At 29.6% G+C, this 26301-nt stretch overlaps 2 protein-coding genes and 1 pseudogene across 9 annotated transcripts in view; 1 reads left to right on the top strand and 2 right to left on the bottom strand.

Moving 5' to 3' along the window:
* The window catches only part of Klc (kinesin light chain), a 39916-nt gene that overhangs the window by 5040 nt on the left and 8575 nt on the right, over nucleotides 1-26301 (bottom strand). For 2 of the 6 annotated variants that reach the window (XM_083093191.1, XM_083093189.1), the window contains exons 2-8: nucleotides 20833-21199; nucleotides 8923-9088; nucleotides 7821-8536; nucleotides 5521-5724; nucleotides 5431-5442; nucleotides 4828-4947; nucleotides 490-4577 (exon numbers count right to left, since the gene is read on the bottom strand). In XM_083093191.1, coding sequence (XP_082949317.1) covers nucleotides 4425-4577; nucleotides 4828-4947; nucleotides 5431-5442; nucleotides 5521-5724; nucleotides 7821-8536; nucleotides 8923-9088; nucleotides 20833-21199 — 1738 coding nt within the window. In that variant the 3' untranslated portion in view covers nucleotides 490-4424. Of the gene's footprint in view, nucleotides 1-489; nucleotides 4578-4827; nucleotides 4948-5430; nucleotides 5443-5520; nucleotides 5725-7820; nucleotides 8537-8922; nucleotides 9089-20832; nucleotides 21200-21672; nucleotides 21827-26301 lie in introns of those variants that run through there. The other 4 variants (XM_083093194.1, XM_083093195.1, XM_083093190.1 and 1 more) reach the window with 4 other exon arrangements.
* LOC145968589 (uncharacterized) lies at nucleotides 11593-16275 on the bottom strand. Of its 2 annotated transcripts, XM_083094163.1 has the most exons (3): nucleotides 13235-16275; nucleotides 12273-12821; nucleotides 11593-12162 (listed from the first exon to the last, which is right to left on the bottom strand). In XM_083094163.1, exons 2-3 carry the CDS (start codon nucleotides 12721-12723, stop codon nucleotides 12065-12067), a joined length of 549 nt encoding a protein of 182 aa, XP_082950289.1. In that variant the 5' UTR covers nucleotides 12724-12821; nucleotides 13235-16275; the 3' UTR covers nucleotides 11593-12064. The 2 variants fall into 2 exon arrangements, with proteins under 2 accessions (XP_082950289.1, XP_082950287.1); XM_083094161.1 differs by lacking the exon at nucleotides 13235-16275 and having other exon boundaries at nucleotides 12273-13153.
* Nucleotides 14194-16581, top strand: LOC145968588 (uncharacterized; annotated as a pseudogene). Its single transcript, XR_014437791.1, has 2 exons — nucleotides 14194-16051; nucleotides 16401-16581. The product of XR_014437791.1 is annotated as an uncharacterized LOC145968588 (transcript).

Below are 26301 nucleotides of genomic sequence, written 5' to 3'. Positions count from 1 at the left end.
TGTAACAAACATTTTACAAAATCTATTTGAACAGATTTGGATGACTTGCCACGGCCCTATTTAAGAATTTAGGATCTTTACATCATTGACCTTTACTGATCTTTACTTAATACCACTCAATATTCAACATTATTAATATTTGATGCATCATTTCAAACTTTACTTTTGTATTAATATTTTTTTCAAAAATGTCATTTTATCGAAAGATTTCGAGATTTCGTTTTTTTTTTATTATATGTGTGTGTTTTTGAAAGTGTAATAATTTGTAATTTTTTTCAATTTTTAAGTTTTTTAATCGTCTTAATAATTATATCTCTTTTTAAAAATTTAAAGTTTAATTTCATTTGATTGATCTGAGACAGCTCCAGATCGCAGCAAGATTGTCATAGAATTATATTCCATCATAATTTAAAAAACTGTAATAGAGTTATAAAAAAAATATCAAAATATTGCAAAATGGAATAAAAATCAAGTGAAACTGCGCGAGTCTTCGTTCGAAAATAATTTATTTTTTATTTATTAAAGTCTCAAGGCACTACCTTCATTATTTTTACCATATAATTAGCTCTCCATCATTAATTAGATTAATGATAAAATAATTATTAGATTATATAACAAATTATTCTAGCTAAAAAAAAAATAAATGTCGCTTCATATAATATATAAAACTCATTATTTTCAATCAAAATCACATACTCTTGATGTCTCTCAACGCAAAAGTCAACAAAAAAGTACTGGCTTTTATCTTTTTCTATGCACCATTGAGATCTTACAATTAGAGATTCAAGAGATATTGCCTATGTCGTTTTTTTGCTACTGTGAAATATATTTCAAATATAATTCAAGTATATTTCTAATATATTCAATATATATTTATCCAAACTATATTTAAAATATATTTTTCTCTATACAAAAAATTGTATATATATATATATATATATATATATATATATATATATACACAGGGTGTCGCAGACCACCCGTATCAGCCGAATATCTCAAAAACTGAGCGCGACAGACAAAAATATTTCAGACAAAAGTTGTAAGGTTTCAAGTAACGCATTACATGGCGATATCAGTATAATCTTGAAGAGTGTTGTCAAGGTCACGTAAAGGTCACCTTGAATTCTGTAAATGGAAACCCCAGTTTTTTATTACATATTCTTGTAGCTTATCTCGAGAGCTTTCCAAAACACTATAATAAAATATTTTTCCCTCAAGTACTTATTGAGTTATAAAAGGCTTGAAATTATTTCTTAATTTTACATAAACCGTAAAATATCTTGTAAAATATTCATTTTTCAATTATCTTACCTTAATACTTTTATGTACAAAATAATGAGAGGAATCAATTGGTGTAAACAAAACACATAGTTGTTTCGAAGAAAAAATATGTAATTTGCAATTAACAATTACATATTTTTTCTTAAAAAGAACTATGTGTTTTCTTAGTTGTAAACCTTACAACTTTTGTCTGAAATATTTTTGTCTGCCGCGCTTAGTTTTTGAGATATTCGACTGATACGGGTGGTCTGCGACACTCTGTATATATATATATTATTATTATTATTATTATTATTATTATTATTATTAATAAAATATATTTTCCAAACACCCAATATATGTGCCATAAATTTTAAGAGATTTCTACAATCTTGTTTGAAATCTTACATGAATTGCGATGAGAGTATCTCGCCGAAAGTCATATTGAATTTTTTAAAATCGATATTTTTATAACGCACAGACACACATTCGAGACGTTCGTTTGCAATTATTGTAGATATTTACACAAGATATATGTTATTGCATTGCAAACTCGAAAGAAATCTTTACGATACAAATTAAATAAAAATCAGAAAAAGATTTCACTTCTTATAATATTTTTTTATACATTCCTTTGTTTAACTTTAAAAAATTAAAATACATATTTTCAATATTTATATAATAGATTTAGATTTTTATTTAAACTGCATCGTAAGTGACTTATTGTGTAATTGTATTATAATAATTAAAAATCAGAATACATTGAAAATTATTATCTAAACAATCTTTCTCTGTTATTTATCGAAACCACTTAATTATTAATATATTTTTTCATTTCTCTCTTTGGGAAATCACGTCGTCTTTGCGAATCTATACTGCATTATATAGTTAAGCAAAGCAGCTATTCGCATAATACTATGTATTTTTTGAACGACATGTGAATTGTTTCATGTCGAAAAAAAGAGAGATAAAAACGTTTTCTTTATCAAGGCATGAAAGCTTTATATTGTGTTGACAGATTCTATTTTTTGCCGGTAAAAAATACAATTACATTCTATTAATACTTTTTATTAAAATATTTTTTAAAATAAATTTTCTACTTTTAAATTTCTATTGATTTCTGATTTCATTTCTTTCTTCTAATTAAGTGCAACATGAATATGTTTGATTGTTGCAATTTGCTTGTATTATAGAGATTTGCATGAGTTATAGACATAAGAAAATGACTGGATTGGCTGTAAAGTGGTTCCAAGCAAGAAAGGTATAATCAAATAAAAAAAGCGAAATAAGATGAATGTAATACTATATTACAGTTTGTAATGTAGTTTTTTCCTTGCAAAATGTTATATAAAATATTTATATATCTATATATATTTATATATTAATATCAATATATATCATTTTGAATTTCAAATGTTTTATGCGCTTATTACAATATTAAATTTCACATATTTCTGTGCCTATCCATTTTACGTCCATCACGGTTTGCTATATTCCTCATTACATCTCGTATTCAGATTATGTCACAATCCAGTTATTTCTTATATCTATTTGATATAAGCAGATTCTATCAGAAATATTAGTCTCATATAAATGCAATTTTTATAAAATATCCTATAATCGGAGAACGATGATTTATAGCCTGCATATGACTATCTAATGGTAAAATACATAAAAAAGTTTCAATTTATGCAAGCACGCGTTCGCAAATTCGTAGTCGAAACTTTCTTACGTACTTAATATCACAGATAATCACACACACGCATCTGCACACGCACACACACGCGCGCGCGCGCACGCACACACACACACATGTGTATGTATATATACATGCACATACACACGAATAAAGAGAAATGCATCGTCACTTTATCGTTTCTCCAAAAAGAAAAAAAAAGAATTATAAAATATATAAAAGCAAGAAAAAATACACATATTTGCTGAAAAGAAAAAATTATAGATATACTACATAGACTTGTAAAATAAAATTTCTCAAAATAAACTATCAATCGCCGCATTATCATTAATAATTAGAGGGACCTCATAAAATAATTTTATACTAAATTTTATACTCTCTCATTTCGAAAAAAAAATTATACTATAGGCGTCACATATGCTTTATCACATAAAATTAGACGTACTCAGAGTGTATTAATATGACACACTCATCATATCTAGATATCATCATATATTATACTTTATAATCCGGCATACCTTGATTGACATTTAATTTTAATTCTTTTTTAAAGTTGTTTTAATTATGATTCAATTATAATTCTTTATTATTATAGTTCAATTATAATTTTTTTGCTATCGTTCAATAATAACTTTTCTTAATGTTTGAAATTCTTATGTCTAAACAGATTTGTATCCTGTATATGCATAAAGAGATTATTTTTACACATGAAAATAAATTATGATAAATTAATATATAATCTATCAAATTATTATTATTAACTTATCGTAATAGTTAAATATTCAAATTAATATTAATATATAATTATTATAATAAATTAATAATAATAATTTGATATGAATAGATCCGAGATAATTGTAAAGTTTTTAGAATTTATAACAAATCCTAAAATTAATACTTTATTCTTTCTAACATTTTCAATATTAACATTGCACTTCAAATTTAATTAATTATCTTTCAAATACTTTAATAATTTTCATATTTTGCTTTACTTTATAGTACCAAGAGATATTGAAGAATCAATTTGATTGTGTGTGACATGAATAATTGTTAGGTATGCTAGCTTTAAGAACTGAAATTAAGTAAACTTTTTTCTTTCTTTGCAAATTCACTTAAAAAGTTGCTCATTCTATAAAAGTTCTACATATCTATCTATTCAATGACGCCCTATTAGAGGAAATCGTTAACTGGCGAAAGCATATAATATAGATTTGTCTTCATTAATTTATATTACATTTGAAATAGATCCGTTTTCTTTAGCTTTAAATTACATTTATAGATCTGTTCTCTTCAGTTACGTTAATTTATTCTGTCAAAATAAAATTGATATTATAATCAAGTAATGAAAAAAAGGGAAAAGAAGATGAAAACTCAGAGAAAATATAAAAGACGCAGCTGAAGAGAACGAATCTAACGATACAGGTGGAATAAAGGGTTTAGAAATAGAAAACGGTATCCGCTTAGCCTACGTAGATGATGTGTGAATACCGAAAGCTTGGAAGATCTTGTTTTTAAAACCGGGTTTATTAGGACTAGCGTCGTGTTGATGCTGGCTGCTGCCTGTTGCCGATTGTCCCTCGTGTAGCGCCCTTTGTACTAGCGGCAGCGAGCTATTCGCCTGCATTTGATTGTGTTCGCATGCGTACGTGAGCAGGTCGTCGATGGGATTCGATCAGAATTCGATCAAGTTGTGCCGGACGAGACGGACGACGAGGTGGAACGAAAAAAAGAATAAAAAGAAAGAAGAAAAGGATAGTAGACAACTATAAGTGTTCGTGTCAGCTACTGCATGGCATGCGGAAGTGCGTACTGCTAATTTATACGTTGAGATGACGAACGAGAGAAAGAAATAAAGAAGGAAGACTTACCTCCTCGTGACTCTGCTCGTGTTCACTATTGGCTAAACTTGACCGGGAGCCGCGCCTGGTGGAACTCTTCTCGTCACCCAGCAGTTGCGCTACTCGCGCCTTGTTTACCAATTCCAATGCCTATAAAAAGAGATAAGAAATGACTGTATAAATTATATAAATATCATTTTGCAATTCAAACATTTAATTTTAGTTTTATTATATTCTTTTTCTAATTATTATGCCAATTTTAATTTATGAAATTAATGGTTTTGATTTTTAGTAACTTAAATATTTATAAATTGATTATTTAACATATTTAACATGTTGCCAATGCCTTAAATATACTTCTTCTCGCGTCAATAAAAATCTTTATAATCATAAACCTCTAATACTTTTTTGCTTTGTTGTTATTGTGTGTTAAAAATATTATATACATATATTATATATGTAATTTAGACAAAAAATTCAGTTTTCTAAAACTGTAAAAAAAGTTAATGAAAAAAAACTTGAGAAAAAAGCAGGTGGAAAAAAACAATTTTATTTCTATAAAATGCAGTCACCATGTAAAACACTGGACTCTAAAACTAAATTCAAGATCCTTAAGTAACTTTTATTACTTACTTGCTGCACGTGCTGCATGGGAAATGTAGAAAATATTGTTAGTTTTTACATTATTTACATGTGAATTCATTTAATAAATGCAAGTGCTACCTCTCTTCGAGATCTCATGGCGCAGTCTTCAAGTGTTTCCGCGGCCTCATATTTTCCCTGCCTTCGATAAAGCGCGCCAAGATTCTTTAGAGTGGTAGTGACCGTCGGAGAATCCACCTTCGCAGCTTTGTGCCAACCGCCGTATTCACCGTATGGTGTGTTCTCTTTATTTCTATGTTTATTTTCTTCCCTCTCTTCAGCTACCTAAAACAGGATCGCAAGATCGAAAAAAGCGATTAAAAATGGACTTTTAAAAAATTCGAGAGACAAAATGTATAGAGGAAATTTAATTTTCTTAATTTTAAAATAAAGTGCCTTTTTTTTTTTTTTTATATGGAGCATTTCTTAATGTGGAACACAACATAAATTATAATAGAAAAATATTGCTATACATCTTAAAGGATCCCGCACATTTTTTACGAAAAAAGTGGCTTCGGTCAAATTGGCTGAAAATTGAAATATGTTGTAATTTAGGTGGTAATCCTCGGACAAAAAGTCCGGAACTCAAAAGTATAAAAGATACAATGATTTGAAGTGAGTGATATTGAAGTTTAAAAAACGCCTATTTTGAATACATAAATTAAATTAAATATAATAAAAATTGTAAAAGTGACACACATTATATATAAATATTTTTTTTACAAACATTTATATATTAATTTAATCTATGTATTCAAGAATAGGTGTTTCTTAAACTTTAATACCACTCACTTCAAATATCTTTTATACTTTTGATTTTTGCTCGAAGAAACTTGATCAAAATTACAACATATTTCAATTTTAACCAATTTGACCAAAACCACTTTTTTCACATAAAATGTGCGAGGTCCTTTATATATTTTAATAATTAATATAATATATTTTAATAATTATGATAATATTATATATTGTAATAATATTATGATAATCTTTTTTTTAATATAGCGCGAGATAACAAATTAATGATAACCATCATTATTTATTGCGTGGCAATATAAAGAAATAAATATTATTATGGTGATTCTAAAAAAATTTTGCGACAACTTTCAGATTTTGTTCAGATTTCTTAGAAGTTATGTTGAATTGAACACATACACACATACATCTGATTATTTACAATACAAATTTATATAATTTGAATATATTTTTTAATAAAATGTATCCAAATTCTACAAGAATTAATTTTCTGATATATAAACAAGTATATATATAATAAAATAAAATTTTCAAATTATAAATACCTAATGTATGCTAATTTATATATAAGAGAATATACAATTAAACTAAAAATATAAGACGTATTATATTAATTTTTTTTAAATTTCCCCAATAGTTTTCAATTTACATTTTCTTATTATTGCTGGAATCTCAATATTTTTGATAATTAAGGAAAAATATCTAATTATGCTAAAGTGTATTTGTATTATAATTTTGTCAATAAATTTGATATTTCAATACATATTTTGAATATTTTTCTATTAAATATTTCTATCTATATTTATATTTATATCTATAAAGAATTTATTTCTAATATACAATTCATAATAAATAATTTCTTTTTCTTTTCTTTCTTCCAATGTACAAAATAAGGAATAATATTTTAATGTTTATTCAATCAAATAATATAAAACGGTAGAAAATTTAAGTAATGTTGTTTATCTATTTTGTTTATCTTTTTTTTCTTCTGCATTACAATTTAAAAAATCCCGTACATATAAAAGTATTTTATTCTATTCTTCTCTTTTCGATTATTAACTTTCTTAATTCGAATAACGCTCATAAATTAATAACTATGATACAAATATTACTATTTAAAGTATTTTTGTTACAACTTCTCATATATTAGCTATTTATTTAAAATTATTGAAGATATGTATGCAAATAAAAGTTTTCAGATGTATTTGTCTCAAATGCAACTAGCGGTAAAATTTTAAATTTTAAACGCTATAATCATAACGCTATAATCATAATTGTAAGAGTATGAAAAGAATTGTTTCAAGTGATATTATAATGAATAAATTATAACTATTTTCGTTTTCACTTAATTTTAAGAATTTTTAGTTAATGTTTAGCTCTCTTCCGGAGAAACTTTAAAAAAATGAGTTATAATCATTATTGTAAAAATATGAAAGGAATCGTTTTGAAGAGAGAGAGGATATCACTCAATAAATAAATTATAAATAATTATTTTCTTTGTTTTTATTCAATTTTAGGAACTTTTAGTTACCGTTTCTATCTTCTTGAAAGACTTTAAAAAATAAAGCTTTTATTTGCAGTTTAGACTATGTGATACTAATTCACACAGTACGTTCTCGCAGTACCTGCCAGATTGGCTTGTTATCGCCATCGATGGCGCCGAATTCTCTTTCGTGTGCTCTGGTCAGCACCTGTTTGTATAGCACCTCGGCGTCCTTGTATTTCCCTTGTTTCAGATAACAAGATGCCAGATTATTTTTCGTTTTAGCAACGTTCGGATCATCCGGACCTAACTTAGCCTCGTAAATCTCGAGGGCACGTTGATAATAGCGTTCCACCTCCTCATACTTGCCCTGATTTTGACACAACAGCGCTAGATTATTTAGCTGTTTCGCAACATCAGGATGATCGCGACCTAGCACCTTCTCGCGGATTTCCAATGCTCGCTTGCATAGGGGTTCAGCCTCTTTATATTTCCCTCGTTTTCCATACAGCACTGCCAGATTGTTCAGAGTTGCTGCTACCGCGGGATGATTCTCACCCAATGTTTTCTCTCGAATCGCTAATGCATCGTTTAGGAGGTTCGCGGCTTCCTTGTATTTATTCTGATCTCGATATACGAGAGCAAGGATATTCAACATAGTCGCCACATCGGGATGATCATGACCGGATGTCTTTTCCAAGTCTTCCAATGCTTGTTTGCATAAAGGAACTGCCACTTCATAACGGCCTTGACTTGCATATTGAATCACTAAATTATGCAATGTGCGTAGACGTGCCGGTATCTCATAACCGGCATTTACTTGTTGGGCAAACTGCGATGGCGGAGTCGGAGATATGGCTGAAAAAGGACAACCAAAATTTTCGTTAATGAATAGGATGTTTTGTAACTTTTCATTTTCATTAAAAGTTATTATTATAAAAAGAATTTTAATAAATGAAGAAGAAATGATATTAATAAATGCAGAAAAAATGATATTAATAAATAAACAAAAAATTATATTAATAAAGAATTTCAATTGTAATAAATTGATTTTATTACACAATTGACCTTATTATTTTATATATTTATTATTTAAAATAATTTTTTATTTATTATCATTATTTTAAAAATTATTATTCTTTATATTTATTGTTAATTTTTCACAAAAACATAGAATTATTTTTAGAAAATATTTTTAAGTTTTACTCTTTTGCAATACTTTAAGTTTAAAGGAATTCGCCTACATTTGCTATTACGATCATCTGCATCATCATCCGGAAAGAGATCTACCACGGGATCGTCCTTTGGTCGATCTTTAGCGTTCTCATCTTCTGTCGATGGATCCGGATCATATTGCCGCATACTGGCCATGAAGTCTAAGTGCCTCTTATCTTCTTCCAACTGAGCAACCTGCAAAATTACACAATTACAAATATAAACAGATTTTTCTAATTAAAATAATAAGTGAACTACTATTTGGCAGGAAAAATGTCAGACAGTCTCTCTTAAGAATGCAATTATTTTTTATGAAAATCACATCAAATTATAGGCCCCAGCAGTTTAGAAGGTTGTTTTTAAACATGTTCAAACAGCTTTGAAATAATTTTTAGAAAAAGCCTTTTTCATGTAGATTATAATCCATGTATACATGCAAATCTTTTAGACGATGGATTAAATGACAAATCATAAAATGCGTAAATGAAAGATTATAGTTAATTCTTTATTATTATTGCATTATAATTTTTTTATTTTTTATTCAGAATATCTACTAAAATCTTGTGAAAAAATTTCGTTGGAAATTCCCTGATTCTCGGCATTTTTGTCCTACATTCTAGATAAAGAGAATATTTTAAAGATTTTTTGATGCAACTTTCTAGTTTTTATTGCATGCGTTTTTTAATTTTTGTTTTCGTTCATATAAGGAAAAACACAGAGCCACTTAAATTTTAAATGTTAGATTTGCAAATGTACTAAAAAAAACTGAATAGCTTTCAAAAAATGTATTGAAAAAAATTGTAACTTTTAAGAAAATGAAAAAAAAAACAAAAAACATTTCCATTTTTTATCACTAACAATTGCAGTAAAGAAATTTATATTGTATATTCTAATTTTAATAGTTTGTTAAGACAATGAATATATAAACAGAGAGATAGATATATATTTACAATATATTTTAAATACATAATTCATAACTTGACCTATTGGCAGATTTCCGAGAGTGCTTACAAAATTTTTACTTACTGTAAAAGCCAAATCAAAGAAAGACTTATTTAAAAATTTCTGTAAATCCTAATAAATCATATGAAAATTCCTTGATTTTTGCATATATATATATATATATAAAAGAAATTTCTAAGAATTCTCGGTTTTTCATGTTTTTTCAGGGAATAGACATCCTGAATTTTTCATATATTTAGTGATTTTACTTGTTTTATTATCTTCTTTAAAAAGATATTTTTTTATAGACTTCTTGTTCCACGATGCTCGTGTAACATTTTCACGGAGTCATAATGTATCTGATACCAAAACGCATTTATTGCAAAGTTCCTATTATTTACTTTTTGATTTTTTTCATTATTCACATCAGGCTGTTCTAGCAATTTTCTTATTATGTGACTATATGATCATACATAAAATGAGAAAGTGAAAAAGAAAGAAACAATCATCATAATGTGATATAATTCAAAAACAATACAAGAGAGAAAAATGATAAATATGGAATATAATAGAATATAAAATTATGTAATAGGAAATTAGAAAATAATTAGTTGTATATAAAAATTATATACACTAATTTATTTTATACTTTATTTCATAAAACAAAATATACTAACGAGATGCCAATTTCTAGATTACACAGTTTATTTTATATATTTATATTCCTTCATTATATTTTAACTAAAAAACTTAAAAAACGTTGTTATAACTAAAATAAAATATATATCTTTTAATGTGTGCAAGTTATATAATTATTCTGTTAATATATATAACACTGATATATGATTTATAAATAGTAAAATCAAATTTTAAGATCGTCTAACACAATTACTCTATTCAAATTAAAAAAATAAAATTGTTTTTACAAAATATATTGGCTTCTACATTCGATGATAGCATATTAAGGCTTTATATTGAAATTTATTCTGTAAATATGTACCTTTTCTTTTAAATATATTTATACGTATATAAATATATATATATATATATATATACATATATATATATTTTTTTTTATTTGTTATATGTATTACAATATTTATATATATTACAATATTTTTTAAATATATTTATATGTATATTTATATATACAAATTCGTACATGTACATATAAAGGACCCCGCGGAATCCTTATGGAAAATGGCTTTCGGTCAAATGTTTCGAAACTTTGCAAAAAGATAGTTCTCAACATGTAGATTAAAAGTGTCCATAGGCATAAAGCTCTAAAAATTCGAGATTTTCGGCTACAGCCATCCAAAGTGGTAGATTTTTGAAGGAGTTTGAACCAATAAGGTTGATTTTTGGGCCAGAGCTTCGCACTTTTTGGACTGCATATTTGTATAGTTGCGGTCGAGAGCTTTCCAAAACACCCTATGAAAAGCTTTTTACGTTGGGGAAAGTGAAAGTTATAAGTCCTCAAAGTTTAAGAAACATAGGCATGTAGGAAGCATAAGAATTATCAAGACTATTTGATTTATGATTTTTTGTGCTAAGTAGACTGCCTTAATTTTGTGTGTGTGTGTGTGTGTGTGTGTGTGTGTGTGTGTGTGTGTGTGTGTGTGTGTGTGTGTGTGTGTGTGACAGATTGAAAATATATACATGTATATGTTATTTTATCCTCCTCTTTTTAAATACAGGCTTGGAACTGTCAATGGCAGAGTTACTTTTTTTTTTGCTTTTTTTTGTTTCTACAAAACTTTTGTATTTACTACTTTTTTGTAAAACCTCACCCAACTAAGATAAGCTACCGTTGCCGAACTTCGGAATATGCTGCAGAAATTCAAAAATCTACCACTTTGAATGGCTGTAGCTGAAAATCTCGAATTTTTCCAGCTTCATGTCCATGGACACTTTTAATCTACATGTTGAGAACTATTTTTTTGCAAAGTTTCGAAACATTTGACCGAAAGTCATTTTCCATAAGGATTCCGCGGGATCTTTTGATTCTTAATCTTGACAAAAGGAAAAAAACATGAGAAAACATTTTTTTAAAATAAATATTTTCATAAATTTATTTTATACAGTTCAAAATATAAATAAAATGTGTTTCACAAGAAAATCAGCAAGAGAAGCTTTATATTTATAGATGTAAATGTAATAGACAGGATTTATTATTTTTCTTGACATATATATTGCTTGAAATATATATAGATGATTGATCTTGTTGTATTAGTACCGCTTTTCTCGCCTCATGTAACTTCTCTCATTATATTCCGGTTGATTTCTCCATCCTGTCCTTCGATGTCTTGATTCTTCGAATCTGTCATCTAATGATAATCGATATATTCACTTTATCATTTTTATTTTTATCTTAATAATAACTTAATAATAACACATCTTAATAATAACTTAATAATAACACATCAACTTTACTTACAATTATTTCTTCTATTAAATTCATGAGGCATGTCTCTTGAAGTTGTCGAAGTAACCCTCGATGTTAATGGCCGAACCTCAGAAAATAAAGACATACTCTGGTCTTGTCGTTGCATCGATCTATAATTATGCTCCTGGAAGTCTCGTCGCAGCAATTCTATATCACGTTCTCGTTTTACAGATTCGAGTTCCTGTTGCAGTAAGTTCTTTTCACGTTTGGTAGAATCGAGTTCTTGTTTCACGGATTCGAGTTCTTGTTGCAGCGATTCCTTTTCATGTTTGATAGAATCAAGTTCTTGTTTCATGGATTCGAGCTCTTGTTGTATTGACTCATTCGCTAATTGTTCTATTTCTCTTTCTATTGAATTGGCGTTCTCTTCATTTACACTGTCGACTTGTTCAGTTGATATTTCAACATCTGCAAGAAATTCTGCAGCATTCGGCTGATTCATTTGCTCAAGTTCTATAGCATTTTTTAATCTCAATGCGAGGGTCGCTTTATTGCCCGCCGTATATAATTCTCTTCTTCGTAACTCTTGCCTCAATGCCGCTATAGTATAGTTGGTAAAGTCATTCATTATTTTTGTTTAATCTTTTCTAGCCCTGTTATATTTTAAATTATCAAAATATCACTTTCTCATCAATAATTCTTATTTTTCAATCTAATACAATTAAAGCAATCTTGCTATGTTTCATCATAGTACAACAGCATTTCTTCGAACAATTCAACTGGGAGTTTTAGTTTCAAATTAAAAATTTTTCATCTTAATTTTAAATTTCAATTATATTCAATTTTACACAGTTTTAAATCTCAACTATGTTCAATTTTGACGCAGTAAGAATTTAAAATTTTAAATTATACACACAAACACAATATGCTTTTCAATTTACATCTATATCACATATAGATCCATCTATATCACATATATTTCATCCATTATTATTATACAATGTATTACTTACATCCATTATATTGTTATATAAGTAGCGTCAAACCATGTAATGAATAAATACCTTCTCTTATAATTCATTTGATTCCGTTATCTTATCATTTATCACTAATCATTATATCATATTATCGTCTCTAATTTTTGTAGTATCTATAACTCGTCTTTCTTGCTTATCACAATTTCACATTGTTTTTTGTTGGAGATATATAAAAATTTTAAAGTCTGCACCTTTGTACGAATTTTAAAGATTGGTCACATTGTCTAGTAGTGGTACCGTTGCACGATTGCGTATTGCGTATTCCCGATCCAACCACTTGCGCCTCACATATTTTTCTAGTCCGCGAATATTGTTTTCTAGCAATTATTATTTATATAGTTGGGCTGAAAAATGTGTGAATGCTCTCTCTACAGGATATGCGTCGATGCCGTTGCCACGGATGGATTCTGTCGCTCGTTGATCAAATGGACGTATAGACACGTCCGACCTCCTCCCACATACATCCCTATCTTTTCTGGATGGAACGCATACGATTGCGTTTGACACACTGATCTCTTTGTTAGAGTTAGATACACAAAAAGGAAAAAGAAAGTTACCATGTGAAAAACCAAAGTATTTTATATAGAGCTTTTTTAAAAGTCATTAAGGGGTAATCCTACTTTGTAAAATTTTTTTTTTCAATTTTTTTTTATCGTCTCAAATGCTCATTTAGGTATCCCAGAATGATATCAAAATGGTTTTATGTGGTAGAGAATTCTTTAAGTGGCTCAAAAACGCGATTTTCCGAATGAAGGCACGGCGCCGTTTTGCGCGTAATTTGAGCGTTGTCGAGTTCGGCAATCGATAATGTAATATGTCAATATATCGACTTGACATAATTTATAGCTTTTAAATTTAGCCAGCAGATGTCTCTAATACTAGAATTTTGGCGCTGAAATCATAGATTACGCTCCCAAAAACCGTTAGAAAATACAACAGTGCGATTACTTTCTGTTCGTGAGTGCGCGTGGCTTGACACGTGCTCGGCATTGTTTCTGTGAAATTATTTGTGTCTTTAGAAACATTCGTACCAGAAAATGGATAAAAACATATATATATATATCAACCGTGTCAGTCTCGAAAGGGAAAAAGAGGCAGTCAGAGTTACACCAAGAGAAGGAAAAGCAGCGGCAAGACAGTGCAGAATAGATACGTGCTGGAGCAAGAAGCTGAGCATCGGCACGTCGTCGAAAAAACTTAAATTATCCAAAGATAATTACGAAATCGATTTTGACAGCTCTTTTGGATATCGTATAGTGAGTTTTGCGTCAATTTTTTCTGCTTTATCTGAATTATTAGTGTGCAAGAACGTGTCAGAAACCGGTGAAATTCACCGAATCAAGTAAACAAGGCTTGGGCTTCAAACTCGTTGTAAACTGCGATAATTGCGCCCCCGTTTGTATAAATAGTTGCCCAAAGATTGAGAATAAAGCATACGAAATTAATCGACGACTAACATTGTCAATGCGTTTGTTGGGCATTGGCGTAAATGGCATAAAAAAGTTTTGCGCATTCATGGATTTACCAGCTCCAGTTCATAACAAAAGCTACGACGAGATAATTCAACATATTGGTAAGGCGTCTGACTTAGTAAGCTCCACTTCAATGAAAGCAGCTGCAAAACGAGAGAGCGAAATGTCTATAGAAGCAGGTGAAAACAATGGAATTACAGTCTCAGGCGATGGGTCCTGGCGACGTCGAGGCTTTTCTTCACTGTTTGGAATTGTTTCTCTAATTGGATGGCACACTGGCAAAGTCGTCGATGTTGTAGTAAAAAGTAAGTTCTGCAAAGCCTGCATGTATTGGAAGAATAAAGAGGGTACTGCCGAATACGAAGAGTGGAAGGAATCACACGGCGAAACGTGCGAGGCGAATTACGAAGGATCTGCCGGAAAGATGGAAGTCGATGCTGCAACAGAAATGTTTTCTCGTGCAAATGAAAAAAATGATGTCAATTACATTAATTATATTGGAGACGGTGACTGTAAAATATTCAAGGCTATTCTCGAGCAAAATCCAACGGTCAAAAAAAAGGAATGCATAGACCACGTACAGAAAAGGATGGGCAACAGGCTTAGGAACTTAGTAAAGAAGACAAAAGGGCTCAGCGGAAAAGGAAAATTAACAGGCAAGTTAATTGATAAATTGATAAATTTATTACGGGCTCGCTATTCGAAGGCATAGTGATTCTCTCGAAGACATGAAAAAGGCAATTTGGGCAACGTTGTATCACAAAATTTCAACGAACAGTAAACCTCAACATCATTTCTGCCCAGAGGGCTCCAATTCTTGGTGCGGTTGGCAGTTGCACAAAGCAGTCAGTGGAAATAAAAGCAGGTATAATCATGATCCTGCCATGCCAATGGAAGTTTTTAAAGCTATCAAGCCAGTGTATGAGGAATTGAGTAGCGATGAGCTACTGACACGTTGTTTAGGCGGGTTTACGCAAAACTCGAACGAAAGCTTCAATTCGCTTGTCTGGTCTTTCGCGCCGAAAAGTGTCTCCAGTGGCAAGGCTATTCTCGATATCGCAGTGAATCTTGCTGTATTAGCTTTCAACGATGGATTTGTTGGAATTATGCAAGTTATGCGAACCTTGGGTATAACCATCGGACTCAATTGTTATAATTTCTGTTGCAACGCCGACGCTACGCGTATTTCGCTGTCCGAGCATTCGCTCTCTGAATAGGCCAAAGAAGCCCGTAGAGCCTCAACTTCTGCAAGGAAGGACGAAGAGCAGGACAATCTCCATCTAGAAGGCCAATTGTACGGCGCAGGCATCGCAGATTAGAGGTAAATAAAAAATTTTGGTGAAATTTCACTACTTTAAATTTAAATCGCGTTTTTCTCGAAACTGTGTTTTTTGAGCTGGGCGTACCTCTAGCGCTTACAATTCTCAACCGATCGACTTCAAAATTTAACTGTAACTTCATAATAACATTCTCTAGTGAAAGACGTAGGGGTTTTTTGATTGGTTGAGTTGAACCGATTTTATAGCCGATTTTCGACCAATTTAAAAAAAAAAAAATTGTTTTACTTGAAATTCACGCCATTCTTTTTAAATCAATATTTTCAAAAACCCCTACGTCTTTCACTAGATATTGGGCTATATTTTAAAAATTTTCTTGGTTTTTTGTTCTAGATGCAAAATTGCGACCTGTAGGAGTACGCCTACGGAGGTATCGTGAAAAAAATGGATTTTCTTAATGGAGCTGCTGTGCCGCCATTTTGTTTATAAAAATTTTTTTAAAAATTTTTTCAAGTACCTTAATACACCTACAAACACGTGTAAAAAGTTTTTTTTCAATAAATTGATTTGCCTTTTGTCAGTAAATTCTAGAAAATAATCTTTGATTTCGTGCCTACAAAGTAGGATTACCCCTTAAGTTTTCTTTAAGAATCTATAAATAAACCTTATATTGTGGTATAAAGAGTGTTGCATCATCAATTGAGCCTGGCCTTTTCCATTTATCGGCTTCTCCTCACTCACACATACTAACATTTTTTAACAATATAAATTTAATATCCATTCGAATTACATTTTTAAAAGTTTTATGATCAATTAAAATAAACTGTTTTCTAATATTTATTGCATATATGAAGAAAAAACACAGAACTTCTAAATTTACGTCCATTAAACTGACACAGCCACTTCAGCACAATCAAATAAAACTTATATATATAAATTTAGGGCTCCTTTGTTGCTAATTTGTTGTTCTATTCCCGATTTTGTTGCTTCAGCCGATTCGGAAAAAATAGTGGCTGTGCTAACTTTAATCTAAAGTTAACACAGTCACTAAAAAAAATTTAAAAAACAAAAACAACCGATATATTTCTTTAGTCCTAATTTGTTGCTAATTGTTTGCTCTATTCTCGATGAATCCGATTTTATTGCTCCACGTTTGACTTAAAAAAACTAATTGCGTTAACATACTTTACTCTTGTAGACAAGCTAGCATAGCCACTCGTTCGGATCGATTTTTTTAAGTCAAACGTGGAGCAATAAAATCGGATTCATTAAAAATGACGAGCAACAAAATCATTGAAACGTTATCAATCGAGATATCTGATTAATTCTTAATTTCATAATACTTTCTTAATATGGGTAAACTGGGGGTGGTTTTTGGAGCTCAAAGTGGAGCAAAAAATCGGAAATAGAGCAACTAATTAGCAATAAATTAGGATAAAGAAATATATCGGTTTTTTTAACTTTTTTTTTACTTTACAGGTAGGTAATTACAGAAAATCATCAGCACGACACATTTTTACTAAGTGTCGTGCTAATCGAGGACATAAAAAATTCATAAAAAATTATTAATTATTGAATCGGTCAGAAATTGCATATATAGGCTGAACTATAGCAGAATTATCAAGAACTGTTATTAGAAATAATAATTTTCAACGCGGTTTAGTACTTTGGAGGGAGAGTGTCGTGCTGGATAATACTAAAAAATTGTTTAAAATATATTAAACGGTCGGAACTCTGCGTAAAAACGTTTCCAAAGAATAGAACTTTTATAGAACTGTCGAGAACTGTCGTTAAAACTACGGAAAATCATCAGCACGACACATTTTTACTAAGTGTCGTGCTGGTCGAGGACATTAAAAATTCGTAAAAAATTATTAATTATATCGGTCAGAAATTGCATATATAGGCTGAACTATAGCAGAACTATCGGGAACTCTTGCTAAAAATAATAATATTCAACGCGTCTTAGTACTTTAGAGGGAGAGTGTCGTGCTGGATAATAATAAAAAATTGTTTAAAAAATATTAAAACGGTCGGAACTCTGCGTAAAAACGTTTTCAAAGAATAGAACTTTTATAGAACTGTCGAGTGCCTCTGTGAAGTTGGCACCTCAACTATTGGCACCGCAAGTTTTTATGCAAGTTCTGTTTGCACCCCAAATAATTCTATAGTTCTCGATAGGTTTTAGAAATAGTTCCGGCGATTTACCTAAAAAAATAGCATTTTGAAAATATGAGGTGCTAACTTCCCGATAGCACCGCAATTTGCGAAAAATGTCATTTAAACTGTGGAATTCTATAGTTCTCGAAGAGTTCTATAGTTCCTGATTGATTTTAACAATAGTTTTAATTGCTAAATAATTTTAAATAATTTTTTAATATGGGAGCCAGCACCTCATCATACGATAAAAATGGTCAGAACTTTTTCGTTTTTCATTTTACAGCTTCGGACCTTAATACTTATCCATAGAACTCTTTGGGGTGCAAATAGAACTGTCATTAGAATTCCAAAATTTCGAAAAAAATTTTTTTAATCTTAGCGCGGGCACCGCATATAAGAAATCTGTAGGGTGTTGGCTATTTCTTCCGTTTTTTCGACAGTTCCTGACAGTTCTCGAATAGTTCCCATCATTTTGATAGGTTTTAACAATAGTTCCGGCCTTTAAATATTTTTTAACAATTTTTTAATCTTAGCGCGGGCACCGCATATAAGAGATCTATGGAGTGCTGGCTATTTTCCTCGTTTTTTCAACAGTTTCTGACAGTTCTCGAATAGTTCCCATCGTTTTGATAGGTTTTAACAATAGTTCCGGCCTTTAAATATTTTTCAACAATTTTTTAATCTTAGCGCGGGCACCGCATATAAGAGATCTATGGGGTGCTGGCTATTTCCCTCGTTTTTTCGATAGTTCCTGACAGTTCTCGAATAGTTCCCATCGTTTTGATAGGTTTTAATAATAGTTCCGGCCTTTAAATATTTTTTAACAATTTTTTAATCTTAGCGCGGGCACCGCATATAAGAGATCTATGCGCTAAGTTTAAAAAATTGTTAAAAAATATTTAAAAAGCCTATTCTTAAAACCTATCAAAACGATGGGAACTATTCGAGAACTGTCAGAAACTGTTGAAAAAACGAGAGAAATAGCCAGCACACCATAGATCTCTTATATGCGGTGCCCGCGCTAAGATTAAAAAATTGTTAGAAAATATTTAAAGACCGGAACTATTGTTAAAATCTATCAAAACGATGGGAACTATTCGAGAACTGTCAGGAACTGTCGAAAAAACGGAGGAAATAGCCAGCACCCCATAGATCTCTTATATGCGATGCCCGCGCTAAGATTAAAAAATTGTTAAAAAATATTTAAAGGCCGGAACTATTGTTAAAACCTATCAAAATGATGGGAACTATTCGAGAACTGTCAGGAACTGTCGAAAAAACGAAGGAACTAGCCAGCACCCCATAGATTTCTTATATGCGGTGCCCGCGCTAAGATTAAAAAAATTTTTTTCGAAATTTTGGAATTCTAATGACAGTTCTATTTGCAACCCAAAGAGTTCTATCGATAAGTATTAAGGTCCGAAGCTGTAAAATGAAAAACAAAAAAGTTCTGACCATTTTTATCGTATGATGAGGTGCTGGCTCCCATATTAAAAAATTATTTAAAATTATTTAGCAATTAAAACTATTGTTAAAATCAATCAGGAACTATAGAACTCTTCGAGAACTATAGAATTCCACAGTTTAAATGACATTTTTCGCAAGTTGCGGTGCTACCGGGAAGTTAGCACCTCATATTTTCAAAATGCTATTTTTTTAGGTAAATCACCGGAACTATTTCTAAAACCTATCGGGAACTATAGAACTATTTGGAGTGCAAACAGAACTTGCATAAAAACTTGCGGTGCCAATAGTTGAGGTGCCAACTTCACAGAGGCCTGTCGAGAACTGTCGTTAAAACTGCGGAAAATCATCAGCACGACACATTTTTACTAAGTGTCGTGCTGGTCGAGGACACTAAAAATTCGTAAAAAATTATTAATTATTGAAATATCGGTCAGAAATTGCATATATAGGCTGAACTATAGCAGAACTATCGAGAACTGTTATTAAAAATAATAATTTTCAACACGGTTTAGTACTTTGGAGGGAGAATATCGTGCTGGGCGAGAATCTTAAAAATTGTTTAAAAATTATTAATTTTTGAAATATCGATCTGAAATTGCATATATAGGCTGAACTTGAACAGAACTATCAGGAACTCTTGCTAAAAATAATAATATTCAACGCGTTTTGGTACTTTAGATGGAAGAGTGTCGTGCTAGATTCGCGAAGTTAGCACATTTTTTCGATTTCGATTTTTTGATATAAAGAATGTGGAACTCTTTTTAATTTTTATCAGGAACTGTAGAACTATGAAAAGTGCTATCAGAACTCTTAGTATTTTTTTTAAATTCGTAGATTGTCGTGCCAATTTCACAGACACTTTTTTTATCACTAAAAATTACAATAATGAATTTATATTGAATATTTTAGGACATTAAATAAACAGAGATAGATATACGTTTATGAAGATAAATATACATTTACATTTTAAAAATATAATTCATTTGACTTGTCGATTGTTCACAGGAGAGAATAAAATCATCAAAGAAAATTTTTTAAAACATTCCCTGGATCAGAACAGACTTCTATAAAAATTGCCTGATTTTTCCAAGTACAAAAGAAATCCCTGAGAATTTGAGATTTTCCATGTTTTCCCAGGGACAGTAGATATCGTGTTATGTAGATAATAAATTAAAAGCGATATATCATAGATACTTACGGCTTGTTCGCTCGCTTGCAATTTCTGTTGAGTACCAGCGAGTTCATCTCTGAGCCAAGCATTCTCCTGACATAGCCTCTTCACTTGTGTCCTCAGTTTTTGCTTTTCCGCCTCCACCATTTGCAGATGATTTGTTAGCGCCTGCATTACTTGCGCCTCGCCTAGGCCCAAATCGATCATTTCGATGATCTTGGACAACAGACTAGCCTTGTCGCGAGCAGCTGGCGCATCTTGAGCCTGCAAGCCCTGTAGCAAGCCACCATGCTCGACTCGAAGTGCTTCCAAGCCTTGAGCGACCGTTCGTGCACCGGCCACGATTTCCTCCTGCGTCATCGCCGTCATTCTGCCTATGTTTTCGATTTTTTTACTGAAAATAAGAGCAGAAATTAATTTATATCTGTAAAGTAAAAAAAGATTTTCTGAAGAACTTTATTTTTGTCTACACATTTTATATTTATATTCTATTATAAAAGGTTTAATATTTATATTTTATAATCAGAAAAATATATAGGTTACTAAACATCTAAATAAAATATATAAATAAAAAATGTTCACCCTCATATATACATTTAGACATAATTTATTATTCACATGTTATACATTCAGATATGTCAGATATTTTTAAATAGCACAGTTTTATTTTTGCAATATGGTTGACAAGCGCCAAAGCGCTTCCGGGGTATCAAGGACATCAGAAACCGAGGAAGGACTCGGTTATCGAAGAGTCCGATAAGAGGACAACATTAATGATAAATTCGAAGGCGCGCAACGAATCGGCAACACTTGATTGAAGAGTCGCCAACAAAACGAAAGACGAGGATGAGGAGAGAGAAAACTTACCCCATGTCTTCAGGGCGGTATTAGAGCTGTCTACGTGCTGGTCTCTAACGTGCGGTATCGTCGAGTCAATATTTCGACGTCGGCGCATTGCGATAAAGCGGCGCTCTTGCCGTTCCGACAGAGCAGACGTATACGGGACGATTCACGGGGCAAGATACTCGATATATTAATTTATTATTTTTATATTTTTACATCTTTATATCATTAAATAAGAGAAACAGACAGAAAGAGAGATTTTAGTTTCTAAATTTTATATTATTATAGAATTGTATATATATATATATATATATATATATATATATATATATATATATATACAATTATTATGGAAGTAATTAATTATAGAATAAAATATAAAATATTACGGGATAATAAGAAATAGAATAAACTAAAAAAAAGTAGCAAATAAAAAAGTCGCAATAACATTAAAATAAATCAAAAGCAGAAATTATAAAAAAAAGAAAATATTGTAATAATTTGATAAATTTTAATTGTACATTATAACATTTTGTTTTATTAACAATATAATTATGTTATTATTATTTTATTTTTTCTTGCACAAAATTTTATTTTTTTTCTATGACAAATAAATAAATTAAAAAAATATTAATAAAAATATACGTAAAAGGAATATAATATTAATAGAAACACAACACACATAAATTCTACTTATAAAGCTATAAACCATACTTACAATCTTTTATTTTTTTTATTCTTTTTTCCATAAAATATACGCAAAATAATAAACAAAAAAGCTTTAAAAAAGGTATATAAGGAATTCAGCAAAAAAAATCCAAGTTAATGTAGGGCAGAAATAAATGTGAGAAAAAAAATTGTTTCACGAAAAAAAGACTGTTTTGTAATCCTCCCAAAAAGTGTTTAAAAATATACGATAATTTAAATATATATTCGAAAGTATTATTCAAAATCGCTCTCATTTAAAATTTTTCATTCTAAATCTTCTCAAAAATCAGATTCTAAGATGTACATTCTCGTAAATTGTTTTGTAGCATCAAGAAATTGTACAATAATTTGAACATTAAATATTTAATTTTTAAAATTTAATAGCATTATAATGATCAAATTGGTTTTGTAAAATTTTTTTCAAAATTTATTAAAAATAGATTTTCATATTATATCATCTTTTTTGTAAATCGACCTGTAGAGGTGCAGCGCTGTTGAAAATTCGATGGTGAAGAAGGACGATCCGCATTGCTACCATATAATCAATAGGAACCGGTGAAGAGAGGTTGCCTTCCCTCTTTCTCTCTCTCTCTCTCTTTATAGGATTTAGTATAAATTTACGCGATTATAATCGAAAAATTTCGAATAATAATTTCATGTATTTTTAGATAATTATGAATTTCTTTTGAAATTTTCATATAATTTTATTCTAATTAAAAATCGTCCTTCCATTTGCTGATGATATATCCAAAGAGCTATCCAATTGTTTCAAAAGAAATATATCTATCTATATATATATATATATATATATATATATATATCACAAAATAATCAAACACTAAAAAATGTTACAATTGAATTTGTTTGATCCTTATATGCTAGACTCCCACACTTGGGTGCATTGAGCAAAGTCAAGTTTTCAAGGCATTCGTAAACCTTGACCTCATCCAACAACTGAAAGGCACCATGAGCGAACCTGGTGACCTCGTGACAAGATTATTTGTTCAATTCTGGTATTTCCATCATTCAATAGTTTTCAATTTCTTGCGAGTGATCTCGATTTTGAAGTAATGATATTAAATCGATTAATCTGAGTGATCTAATTTGGATTTATCCTCAAATTAATTAGTCATTCATTATATAAACCATAATATAAATTAAAAAATACTATGATATAAATTAATAAATAGAAGAAATCGTCATTTGAAGTCTTACAGCAATTCTAGAAATTATATTAGTAGTGAATTTCGGAAGATACAAGGGAAGAGAAGCCATGAAAGAACGAAAAGGATGAATCCTTCACATACTTCACACGATTATTTTCTTTTCAACTGTTTCCTGCTCTGAGAATTATTTTCTACTTTTAATATCTTACACTTACATATTTATATCAAAATAAAGAGATTAATAAATATATTTGAGATTAATAAATAAATATATCATAAAATTCGTAACATTTTTCTTTATATTGATATATCAGTTAATCTTCAATATAAATCAATAAGCCACCAACTCACAAATTTTTTAAAACTTACATACTTTATCTATTTGTTGTACTTTATCTATTGTTGCATAGAAATTAAATACGTTGAAATATGTTGAAAAAATTATCATTCTTGTTTTTTATATATTCGTAATTGAACACAATAATTTTAAGTACACAATATTATTATCCTAGCAAATACAAAGTAATAGTAACATAATATCAATGTTATAATTTTGCATTCAACAATGTAATTATAAGAACATGCCTTGTATATATTGTAATAATTATATTGTTGAATATATATAGGAAATTATTATTATTTTATGTTTGCTGGAATAATGGTGAAAATTGTAAAGTCGATAAAACAAATAGGTGATAATGGAATATATAAGGTAAACACGTGCGCAGAAAGAAACTTCGATTTTGCATTCTCATCCTACATGAATTTCCTAATTTCAAACTAACTCAATTTTAAAATCAGATTAGATTAGGCTTGTATCAAGTTGATATCAAAAGCATAGGTGTAAGCAAGATTTTGCCTATATATTTAGCTCAATTTTTGAAAATCAAGTCAGGTTAAGTTAAAAATTTCATTTCATGTGTGTGGTAGAAGTGCGGGAGAGATTCCGCTCTTCCACCTATTTATTTCATATCTTTTACAAACAATTTTCAAAAATTTAGTATTTTAGTAATTCTTCATAAAGACATATTTTTGCTAATATATAGTTAATAAATAGTAATATTGCGTAAAATCAATGTTCAATTATGAATATATATATAAAACAAAATAAAAACATTTTTTTCAAAAATAAATTCAGCTCTTCTATATGTCTAAATAAGTGTTTCCAAAAAGTTCATGAAGTGACTCTCATATTAAATATTCGCTTTTACTGAATATTGAACATAAAATTGTATACATAAATAATTATTTATAAATTAGTTTAAATTAGCATGTAATTATTCTGCCACAGATCGTGTCTATAATTATTATATCAAATCAAAATAAAGATTGATTAATACAAATAAATAATAAAAATGTTTCTTTTTGCGTTTAAAAAATTAATTAATTAAAATTTTTATTAGAAAAATGTCTACATAAAATTTCATATAGGAAAATGTGTGAACTATTAAAGTAGCAGGAATCTAAAGGCAAAATGTAAATTCTTAAAACTCAATAATTATAAAGTTACCATAAGACTACATTTTTATTTTTCTTTGAAACAAAGAAAAGAAAAAAAACTTTAAAAAATTAAAACAAAAGTATATAAAAAAATTGCTTATATTATTTAATTCTTCTATTAAAATAAAAAAAAACATTTGATAATTTTTTCTTTATTAGTGCAATAAAATTGTTTCATCAACTAAACAAATTTTTAGGCTAATGTAATAATTATGGTTAAATAAATATATCTTACATATCTATATCTATATATATATACAGGGTGTCGCAGACCACCCGTATCAGCCGAATATCTCAAAAACTGAGCGCGGCAGACAAAAATATTTCAGACAAAAGTTGTAAGGTTTCAAGTAACGTATTACATGGCGATATCAGTATGACCTTGAAGAGTGTTGTCAAGGTCACGTGAAGGTCACCTCCAACTTTTTAAATGGGACACCCTATATGCTTTTGCATATTCTTGTAGCTCATCTCGAGAGCTTTCCAAAACACTATAATTAAGTTAGTTTTCATTAAGTACTTTCCGAGTTATGAGGCTTGAAATTATTTTTAATTTTAGTTATTTTTAAGAAAAAAAATGTGTTAATTGCAAATTACATTTTTTTTTTTCGAAACAATTATGTCTTTTCGTTACACCAATTGATTCCTCTCATTATTTTGTACATAAAAGTATTAAGATAAGATAATCGAAAAATGAATATTTTACATAAACCATAAAATATCTAGTAAAATATTCATTTTTCGATTATCTTACCTTAATACTTTTATGTACAAAATAATGAGAGGAATCGATTGGTGTAAAAAAAACACAAAATTGTTTCGAAAAAAAAAATGTAATTTGCAATTAACAATTACATTTTTTTTTCGAAACAATTATGTGTTTTTTTTACACCAATCGATTCCTCTCATTATTTTGTACATAAAAGTATTAAGGTAAGATAATCGAAAAATGAATATTTTACTAGATATTTTATGGTTTATGTAAAATTAAGAAATTATTTCAAGCCTTATAACTCGAAAAGTACTTGATGAAAAAATACTTTATTATAGTGTTTTGGAAAGCTCTCGACATAAGCTATAAGAATATGCAATAAAAAATAGGTGGTTCCACTTAAGAAATTAAAGGTGTCCTTGACCTCACCTTAACGATGCCATCCAAGGTCAAACCAATGACACCATCTTATGTTCCCCTCAAAACCATACAATTTTTGTCGAAAACGTTTTTCTCTAAAATGCTTAGTTTTTGAAAGAAAAGGGGTGTACGGGTGGTCTAGGACAC

The sequence above is a fragment of the Camponotus vicinus genome, unplaced genomic scaffold, assembly GCF_025532165.1.
Source record: "Camponotus vicinus isolate PSW18456_S1 unplaced genomic scaffold, iyCamVici1.0 SCAF_3, whole genome shotgun sequence".
In the NCBI taxonomy this organism is placed as follows: Eukaryota; Metazoa; Arthropoda; class Insecta; order Hymenoptera; family Formicidae; genus Camponotus; species Camponotus vicinus.
The sequence above is the reverse complement of the archived record's forward strand: the minus strand, read 5'-3'. Positions and strand labels throughout refer to the sequence as shown.

Excerpts from the sequence above, each read along its gene's own strand:
- LOC145968589 (XM_083094161.1), bottom strand. The coding sequence starts at position 12,849 with ATGAATGACTTTACCAACTATACTATAGCGGCATTGAGGCAAGAGTTA. Across the intron at positions 12,163-12,272 it reads ATTTAATAGAAGAAATAATT|ATGACAGATTCGAAGAATCA; the intron begins GTAAGTAAAGTT and ends GATTATCATTAG.